At 35.9% G+C, this 10,436-nt stretch overlaps 1 protein-coding gene across 2 annotated transcripts; it reads left to right on the top strand.

Moving 5' to 3' along the window:
* Window positions 1-6,236: 6,236 nt before the first annotated feature.
* Window positions 6,237-8,194, top strand: LOC113274209 (cystinosin homolog). 2 transcript variants are annotated; one of them, XM_026523673.1, is made up of 8 exons: window positions 6,237-6,428; window positions 6,591-6,674; window positions 6,765-6,854; window positions 6,958-7,082; window positions 7,177-7,219; window positions 7,321-7,438; window positions 7,531-7,580; window positions 7,794-8,194. In XM_026523673.1, exons 1-8 carry the CDS (start codon window positions 6,318-6,320, stop codon window positions 7,947-7,949), a joined length of 777 nt encoding a protein of 258 aa, XP_026379458.1. In that variant the 5' UTR covers window positions 6,237-6,317; the 3' UTR covers window positions 7,950-8,194. The 2 variants fall into 2 exon arrangements, with proteins under 2 accessions (XP_026379458.1, XP_026379457.1); XM_026523672.1 differs by having other exon boundaries at window positions 6,250-6,428; window positions 6,542-6,674.
* Window positions 8,195-10,436: the final 2,242 nt, after the last annotated feature.

Raw genomic sequence — 10,436 nt, 5'->3', positions numbered from 1 at the left:
TATACACAATCAAAAACAAAATAAATTAAAAGATGAAAGGTGGTGCATGGCCTCATGAGACCCGCTAATTAAACTAAGATGAACAGAATAAACATATATGTATGGTAGTACCCTCCAGATATTATTTGGTAGTAGGCTAGTGTCTCAACTACATTCCAGTCCGACGTTAATTGGTAGTAGGCTAGTGTCTGTAGCGGCTTAATACAGTTTGGTGTTCAATCTGGACTAGGTCCCGAGGTTTTTGGATTTGGTCATTAACAAAACTTCTGGTGTCCGTGTTATTTCTTTTTCCATATTATATTGTTTATCTTTATAATTGAAATATCACAGGTTGTGCGTTAATCAATCATAGTAGATATATTTGACCTAGTTTGCTGGATACGACTTGGTTGATTATTGGACATTGGTATTTGATACGGTCCAAGTAATCTCTTTGGGATCAGGTTCACAGATTTGATTCTGTAAGCGTTCTATTCGCAAGATATATATATATATATATATATATATATATATATATATATATATGACTCTAGATACTATTCCTTGATTGAGTTGAACTCTCGGGGTTGTATTGAGTTTTTCCACACATATTGTCTAAGAAATAGTTGGTGGTGTATTTTTGTACCCCCGCGTTTCTAGGACGTAAGATGTTTCTCCTAATTAGGTTATTCTCCTCTCCAAGTGAATATTACAAGTAACACTATTAGTCGGCTTCCCACACTGACTACATGATGAAGTGCTTGTGTTCTGGGATAAGTTTGTAAGAAGAAAAAACTTCACTATTTATACACCAAGGTTGTTCAGACGACAAAGAATTTTCAATAAATAACAATTTTCGGTTTTCATTAAATTTACTATTATCCAACTAATATACCGAAATGTCTCATGGATGGAAACTCACTATTATGTATATTTTACTAATATATTCTCCAAAGATATGCTTTAATTACTGGGAAATCAAAGACATATAAATTCAGAATATCAAAAGATATTATGGAATATTTTGGTTTAGGATCCCACCTTGAGTATCAAGGAATATATTTGAACAATAAATATATAACATGTTAGCACGTGTTCAAATATAAATAATGTCTACATTGCGAACTTTCCTAACTTAGTAACTCATATTCCGAAATCTATACAAACCCTAGAGTAAACAAGAATTCGTAAATACAAGTGCTATCAGGGATTGTTCCTGTAAGAGATTCTTGTTAGGGATCGATCCTGCTAGAGATCCCTGGGACTGATCCTAATAGAGATCATTTTCCAAGGGATTTGCCATACTAGAGATCCTTAGGATCAGTCCTAGTTAAGATCCTTTTTTAAGGGATCGATCCTAGAATAAATTATTTGATTCTTTTCAACTATGAAACAAATTTCCCAAGTTTATTTCCTTAAATTCATGTGGTTAAACATAGTTTTCTAGGCATGGAATCAACTTAAAGTTCAACACACTAAGTAGTAAAGAATAATAGAGATAGTGTTATACCAATATACCAAAATTGTAAAACAAATTGTATATTCTTCTTTGATACTTTGATCATAATGTAATGTTCAAGTCACCAATACTTGAGATGCATATACATAACTTCGTATGTTATCTTTTTAATATAAACGAATTGAAAGCAACATAGTTATAAATGGAAACAAGTCAAGTCTATATAATTAATATCGATCAGAAGGATGTGTTAGAGCATTGCTTCATTAAACCCACCAAGCGATGGTATGTCAAGTTTGGTTGTCATATTTTAGTATCAAAACTCAATTAGGGGCGCTTGATCAAATGTACTAGAGTCAACTTCGTTCAGGTTAGACTAGAAAGTCTAGGAATGTTGAGACATACAAGTATTACTCTGAAGACATGAAGATCGTAAATATGTATCGACTACAATGAAGACATCATCCTTCCACTTGAGGTATAGTGACACTGACTTGACTTGTTTCCATTTCTATCGTTACTTTCAAGTCGTTTAAGATTAAAACATAACATGCGAGGTCATATTTTTTAATCTAGCATCAAACTTGGCCATTTTATTAAGATCAAAGTGTCAAGGAAGAATATTTGATTATGAAGTATAACGTTTATCTTTTGAACTTCGTAAATGCGACATCGACATAATCTATGTAACCTGTTACTTGCTTGTGTATTGGATATAGGTGTGATTTCATCCTAGGAGACTATGTTTGATTACATGTGTTTAAAGGAAGTACATAAACGAAACTTGTTTCGTAATATAAAAGAAATCATTAGGCATTTTGGTCCGGTTTTCATTGAAGATCTATTGGATGACCAATTCGAACCTATAAGAAATTTGGTAAAACCGATCTTGACTTATGTTGAGACTTATGGTGTAACTTTCTTTACCTAGTTTCGGATATGCAGTAGAACCGATCTTAACTTATATTGAGAGTCTTGGTAGAACCGATCCTTACCTGTATTGGGATACATGGTAGAACCGATCCTAGCTATTGTTGGGAGTATTGGTAGAACTGATCCTAGATATTGTTGGGATTCATGGTAGAACTGATCCTATATATTGTTGGGAGTCATGGTAGAACCGATCCCTACCTATATTTGGAAACTTGGTAGAACCGACCTTAACTTATGTTAGGAGTCATGGTAGAACCAGTCCCAAGAGAAAAACCGATCCTCTATATTCACATATTTCTTTTATGGTTTTGTGTGAGTCTGGAATTGAGGTTTACTAAATAGGAAAGTTCCAGATGTCGACATAATTTGAACATGAATATAATTCTTATCTTTTATTGTGCAAAGTTATTCCTTGGTACTCAAGGTGATCCCAATCCAAAATATTGAGAATCTTTTAACTAAGATTTTGATTATATGTTTTGATTTTCCAGCAAATCAAAACATATATCTTGGAAAGTTATATTAGTTAAGTGCTAAACTAATATCAGATATTTTCTAATGAGAGATTTCAAAATTACAGGTTGAGAATATATGAAAACCAAAATTAGGTACTTATTCCATATCTTGAGAATATTTTCAGATTTGGAATTTCCTTATTGTCCAAAAATCCTTGGTCTATAAATAGTTGAGTTTACATTTCTTGTAAACTATCCTAAGAGCCAGGAAAACTTCATTCGTGTTGTTCTTGGTTGATCCGTCTATCAGGAGAGGAAAATACCCTAATTAGGAGAAATCTCTTACGACCACTCGTTTAAATACTTCTGTGGGATCAAGAAGCTCTACGAGACAATTTGTGATCATCCATTGTTAACAGACTCCGTGTTGTGTGTGATCGATCATAAGTGGATTCAAGTTTGTGGTGTTCAGGTACATAAGAAGGAAATTGAAGATTTGAAGACAAGAAGATTTTTTCTTATTGGTTTTCGTATCTCGTGATTTGTGCGCACATCTTGACCGGCTGGGAACCAACTAGATCTTGTTTATCTTTGATAGACTTGTGATTATCTAGTTTAATAGATCGACATATCTTTATGGTTCTCTTTGAGATCTATTTATATTGATTATGAATCTAGATCTAATTATTCTGTAATAAGGATCTTGATTAATCTTACCAGACAAAGGAGTTTAGTTGTTAAACGGAAGAGCCTTTGTCGTACTCAACATATCTTTTTCTAAAAGATTGAATAGAGTGGTTACCAAACAGCTTTGTTCCTTTACTGTTTGGGATACGATCAAAATGAGTTGAGTGCTTAAGACTTTACATCGTAAAATAACTCAAGATAGTGATATTTGTCTTGGTATTCACGTGTGTGACCAGGCGGTTCTAGACGCAGGATACTGATGGAACTAAGTAACTAGGGGTAGATTAATTGGTTTAAACTATACGAAGTTGGCTTTTTTACTTGGTATAACGGCTTAATTCCGGGAGTAATCAAAACTGGACTAGGTCCCGGGGTTAGTCTGTATTTGCGTTTCCTCGTTAACAAAATCTTGTTGTGTGATTTACTTGTACTTTCCTCAATTATTATTGTTTTATTATAATTAAAAGTAAATACACTAGTCCGTTAATCCTAATTACTTGACATTGATCATATAGTCAATCAGTCTTGTACCGTAACTATTGTCAAGTGAATACCTTGTTGTTGTATTGTCTCGACTTTGTCCATATACGATCTCACTTGGTATCAGACTTATAAGTTGACACGAAAAGATTGTGGTTTACTTGGGTACCCTCGTCATTTCAGGATGGGGTGTTTGTTGATGTCGATATGTCTTCAGGTTCTTCAGAGTAGACGATCTTGTTTCAACATTCCTAGACTTCCTAGTCTAACCTAACAAAGTTGACTCTAGTAATCTAATCAAGCAGCTTCGAGTATTGGAGCTAATATATGACAACCAAAGTTGACATACCAACGCTTGGTGGGTTCAACTGAGCAATGCTCTAACATGACCAATGATTGATAGTTCACTAACCGAATGAACTCCTATGAGAAAACTACTATAAAGTCCAGAGTTCACAAAAGAAGATGAACTTCATCTACATAAGCATGACCAACGCTTGATAGTTCACCAAAATGATAAACTACTATGAGAAAATAACAAGAAATTTCAGGGTTCATCAAAGAACATGAACTCCATCTACAGGATAAACAACGATGAACATGATTCGAAGATCAAAATCAACTTTCCAATATTAGATATCATATTAGGTTTGGGTTATTTTTCACGTCGTACCTTTAATTATTTCAAGATCTTGCTCCGATGTTGTTTCCAAAGTTGCGTCTTCTTCAACTACAACTAATTACATGTTTTTATCTGAACTTATTTGTGATTTCCTCTTCGATTTCTTCATTAGTATTTTATCGAAGTTTTCAGGTTGATCGTTTTTTTATTATGTTTTTTGGTCTATTAGGGTTGTTTATGAAGGAATATTAGGATTTTGATTAATCGATTGACTTTTTAGTTTTGTTTTGTTTTTTCTCCATGAATCTGAAATAGGAAGTGAAATGATTTCTGTAGATGAGAGGAATAAATGAAGTTAATAGGGGAAGATATACGGTTTCTGAAATTTCAGGCAGTGACAAGTAAGGAAGGATATTGTTTGGACCCAAAATTACTTTTAGGCACAAACACGATGATTTGACGATGATTATTGAAAATCAGAGTAAAATTAGGGTTACAAACGAATTGAAGGAAAACAAAGAAGACAAAGAATTTAACGTGGTTCAGCATTGTGCCTACGTCCACAGATGAATCTCCCAAAGAAGAGTTATTTTATTGATTAGATTACAATGATTTCCCCTCTAGGGTTTTTCTTGGTGTATTCTTCCATCCCTTTAGGATTAAGATTCTCTGTATCTATACAATTATGCCAACTTGCATTCCAAGAAATCTGTATGTTCTAGAACCTTCTTTTTGGATCGTGGATACGGATTTGCGGAAACGAACCGGTGGAATGAGTCGTTGGGCATGGGCCAAAATTGATCTTGCTAATAAGGCTTGTGTCAGTCGATATTGATGTCCAAATATTATGGTACAAACAAATATTTTGATTATTTTTGGTATTTTCAAATAATGACCGACTGAACATGCATTTTCGTCAATGGGCCAAATGGATATGGGCCCGGCTATAAATGGACCAAACCAAAATTTTCAAAATAAAAATTTTAAATTTTAAAAAAAGTAAATTGAGAAATTATTTTTAAAAAAATAATTAAAAGCAAAAAAAAACAGTTTAACCATTACAAAAAAACATATGGATAATGGATTCTTGATTTTACTTCAAACCAATCCTATTTTGTTTTATCCATAATCCCCCGACTAATTTCCATGTCTTTGGTATATCATAGTCATCCAGACCCTACGCTACATCCTACATGTTGTGAAAGCTTTTAAAACAAGATGTTATGGTTTAATGGTAATGGAGTCCAGCAAGCAGCTACAATAATACAAGGCCTTGCAATTCAATTGCAAAATATTAAATACGTAATAAAATAATTCCTCCACGAAATCAGTTTTATATCCTGGTTTCATGTGCCAAAGTGGTTTCCATTGACCCATCAGAAACGGAGGTTAGACTCGAGGGTCTATCTTCAAGGACAATGCAAAAGAATGACGGTATGATCTGACTCGAATCTTTGTAGTGCGACTATTGATTCATATGAAATAGAACACTGTTGATGGTATTAATAAAAGTATAGGTCATAGTCATCTGACCCTACATCCTCTTATGATCGATGGAATCTGGAACTAAAATATGATTTAGTTTATCTGTCCTTGTTTCAGTTTGTTAGTTGCCCGAAGAGGATTGGGCACTGATGGCATTTTTTTTTTGCTTGATTGTGTTTGCTTGTCCAAGAGACACATCGAGTGAGATAATGGAGAAATGGAATTCTATTACACTCGAAATCGTATACTATGTTTTGGGTTGGATTGCTTTCTTCTCCTGGACTTTTGGTTTCTACCCACAAATTATTCTCAATTACAGAAGAAAGAGGTACGTTCTTTTGTTATTTTTGCTTTACGCCGTTCAGAAGAATTTGTTTTTATGACTTGAATTTCATCAAGTCAGCCGAGTATTGCTAATTATTTGATCATCTTTTTCTGAAGCGTTGTGGGGCTTAATTTCGATTACTTGGTTTTCAATTTGGCTAAGCAGTCGTCGTATCTCATCTACAACGCTTCTCTCTTTTTTAGTCCTGCTGTTCAGAAACAATACCACGAGAAATATGGATTTGGAGAGGTTTTTCATCTTCATTTTGTTCATACTTCAACTTTTTCGTAAAGGTTTTTGTTTGACAGGCTTAATTTGCATAATTTGGTATATGTGCAGATGATACCTGTAGCTGCCAGCGATGTAGCTTTCTCTACTCATTCTATTCTGTTGACATCATTTGCCTTGTGCCAAGTTCTTGTCTACGAAGTAAGTGGTTTTGGAGTCTTGTCAGTGTGTGGAACTTTGTTATTGTAAATATCAAGTGTACACTACTGGGATAAAAAAGCTTTACGCCGTTTTGCTTTCACAGCGTGGAAGTCAGAAGGTCTCCAGACCTACAATTGGAATCACTGCAGCAGTGTGGGTTACTGTTCTTGTTTGTCTGTTCATAGCTTGGCCTCACCAATCTTGGCTATGGCTGCTATCTGTCCTCAAGTTAGTCTTTTCTCTTACTATAGAAGTGACTTTGAGATGTGTATATTTACAATTTAGCAATGAGTTGGACCATTAACTTTTATCGCACTTGCAGCACAACACAAGTCACCTTGGCGGTCATCAAATACATTCCCCAGGTCAGGCTACTCTCCAGTTTCAAAAATTGTGTATTTGGTAGTATTATTTTCGTTTTTATTGTTGTTCTTCAGTCACATATTCACATATTCTGTAATGACAGGCACTCTTGAACTTCACGCGAAAGAGCACCGAAGGATTAGCCATTGGGATCATTTTACTTGATTTTCTTGGAGGTGTGACAAACTCTACGCAAATGATCACACAGTCTATAGACCAAGGTGCATTCCTTAATTTAGTCCTCAGGGATTTTGGCCATTTCGAATTGGTGATTAAGCTCAAATAAGATATTATGTTTGCTTGTCTTTTGCAGGATCATTTGAGAACTTTCGTGGGAATTCTGGGAAGATCCTGCTTTGTTTGGTACTAAACATGCTCTAGTCTCCTCTTATGATTTTCTTTGTTGATGATAAATTTTGATTGAACATAACTTGTTTTGCTGTAGAGAGGGATAATTTCTGCAGCATGATCATTTTGTTCAAGTACATGTTATCCATCCCTCTGATTATGCAAATGTGGAAATATTCCGTCTATAAGATTTGGTCTGGAGAGTTAAAACTGAAAATCCTTTTGCAGGTAACCATCTTGTATGACCTCGTAGTCTTCTTCCAGCATTATGTGCTGTATCGTTCCAAGAACGGGAAGATATCATCATTTTCGGATGAGTCACACAATGGAAGTACAGCTCCACTCATTAGATCGTCTGACTCGTGCCAACAGGATAACGTGTAAATTCTTGTATTTGTATATGTTTCCTCTTTCCAGGTGAACGCAAGGAATACCCTGTTGAAGTATACTTCCAAGACCGTATAGCATTTTCACATGGTCACAAGGTCTCTGCTATAGTTTTCTTTTCTTTTTTACTGGATGTGCTCTATCGTGGAGCAGACAATGGTGTAATACAAGGTCTTTTTATTTACTCGTACTAATAATCTTGTTCTTGAGGAAACTAATAGTTCAATGATTTCTTGACGAAATCCAGTAGAGAAGTTTTATTTGACACGTTAGGTCTTGGGTGCCAAGGCCTAGGGCTCAAGGAGCACAGATAGAGAAACCGTCTCCTCCATATAATAGGAACATTTAGTCGTGCTTCTTAGGTTGAGCAGAATTCAGTTCCCTTCTTAGGTTGAGCAGAACTCATAGGACCTTGATTACTCAGGCAAAGATGCAGCGCAGCAATACATAAGTTTAGGGAAGTGTCTGACTTCTTTGGCACTAAAAAAATCCTTTCAAACGATCTATCATAGCAAAAACATATACTCCGTATTTGTTATGAATGCTATTGTTAGTTTCTGTGCAAGGCCTATGAAGTGTGAGCATGACTTGTTAGTTGAAAAACATACCAGTTTGTATTTCAGTCTCAACTGAATGCCGTTATGTTTGTGTACATCTTCTATGTCATGTTGCTCCGAACTACTAATTTTTGGACTCTTAAAAGAGGTGCACAGCGAAAGTACATCTCCACAGATCTAGTCCTCTGAGTTCTGATCCCAGCTCGTCAAAATTGCTTCTCTTCAAGCACGACAGTAAATAACTTCCACATGGTTGCAAAGTCCTTTGGATCTGTGATTTATATTGCGGGTAATTAATACAAGTCCCATTACTCTCCGATGAGTAAATTTTTGATTCTCGCTTCCTTGCAGAAGTAAACAACTCATAACTTGTCACAATGATCTCAGTGGCACATGAAATCTGGGCTAGATTTTCTCAGTCTCTTTTCGACTGAGAACTATTTCCAGAGTCGAAGGATATTGCACTCAAAAGGTTCTCGGGTTACGACCTTATTGATTCAGTCCGAATGGTTGTTCATATGAAAATGCAGTACATCACAGTGTCTAATTTTTCAACGGGATTGGATGTGTTTGTTGCTTCCGTAACAATAAAACACTCAACAAAGATGTTAGAGAGATGTTAGAATAAAAGGATTAATTTCTGGAAAGTAAATAGACACTCAATTGGACTGCAAACAGAGGACAGAGTCACGTGTTCAACACGCTGTCCTTAACACGATATTTGACCGGTACGCCTCAAGAATGAGTGATGCCTATACCCTGTGATCAAGTTCGTATCCAGGATAAAACTGTCCGTTGCAAGCACTGTTAGCACTACAGTACTTGCCCACTCTTACGACCTCAACAGCAATTGCGCACGGAATGAAAATAAAGGACCACACAGGGGGAGAAGACGAAAAGAAGAGGAAAGTAGCTCTTCTGGACACAAATTGAAAATAAAAAAATGTGGTCGAGGAAAGTAGCTCTTCATGCATCATAATGTGGTTATAAAACGTTCATGCATCATACCCACACCCGACCCGCCCGCACGCACGGCGCGTGTGTGAAAATGTGTGATTGCACCAATTAGCCCATTGCCTAAGTCCTCCCCTTCGCACAAAAGTGCTAATGACCCAAGGGCCACTCTTAATATCAAAAAATTCAATACTTATGGAGAGGTATCATTTTTAGTTTTCCCTATGTGGGACTAAAGGTTCATTCACAATAAATGAAAATGAGCTAGTGTCCTTAGTGACCAATAGGTCCTAAGTTCCAATTCTTTCAAGACCAAAAAACCAAACTATTTTATAAACTCAATTTTTATAAACTCATTTTCTCTAACAGTGTGCTTTCTTATTGCAGACGTGATATACAAATGTCTTGTGTGGTCGTAATCGACTCTGTGATGAGATCCTCTTCTGAGAAAGTAATAATATCATTTGGGAGCGTGTATTTCTTGTTAAGGTACTGCTGTATCCCATTATTTGCTGCGGTTTTAGTTAATACCATTGCCGCGACTTGTCATTGTTTTGCAGTGAAGTTCAAGATGTCGAAGAAATTTGTGAATTGGGGGGTCTTTGTGCAGCTGCCGCGGCAATGTACTCAAAGTTATCTATATCAGACACCACACACACTTCTTCTTCTTCTATTATTGTTGGCTCATGGGTGAACATGAATACCTGGTGTATAATGGAAATAAATCTTTTTGGATGCGGGTGTCTAGTAGGAATTAGCAGATGTGGTTGACGCCAAATCTACAGATTTTACCCGTTGCTCGCACCTTAAGCCCATTAGTCGACATAATACAAGACCAAGAGGGATTCAAGGCCATTTACACTCGGCGCACTAACTCTGCTACTCATTACCATGATAAGATTAGAACCTCAACGTCCTAAAATAAAAAAGCGAAGTTGCAAGATGTATTGGCTAGTAGTTGCTTAAAATCCGA

This window comes from Papaver somniferum, chromosome 4, assembly GCF_003573695.1.
Source record: "Papaver somniferum cultivar HN1 chromosome 4, ASM357369v1, whole genome shotgun sequence".
Taxonomy (NCBI): Eukaryota; Viridiplantae; Streptophyta; class Magnoliopsida; order Ranunculales; family Papaveraceae; genus Papaver; species Papaver somniferum.
This window is presented reverse-complemented; position numbering and strand designations above follow the sequence as displayed.

Coding starts and splice junctions, on each gene's coding strand:
- LOC113274209 (XM_026523672.1), top strand. CDS start 6,250: ATGGCATTTTTTTTTTGCTTGATTGTGTTTGCTTGTCCAAGAGACACA. Junction 6,429..6,541: donor CTCAATTACAGAAGAAAGAG/GTACGTTCTTTT, acceptor CTTTTTCTGAAG/CGTTGTGGGGCTTAATTTCG. Junction 7,220..7,320: donor TCATCAAATACATTCCCCAG/GTCAGGCTACTC, acceptor CTGTAATGACAG/GCACTCTTGAACTTCACGCG.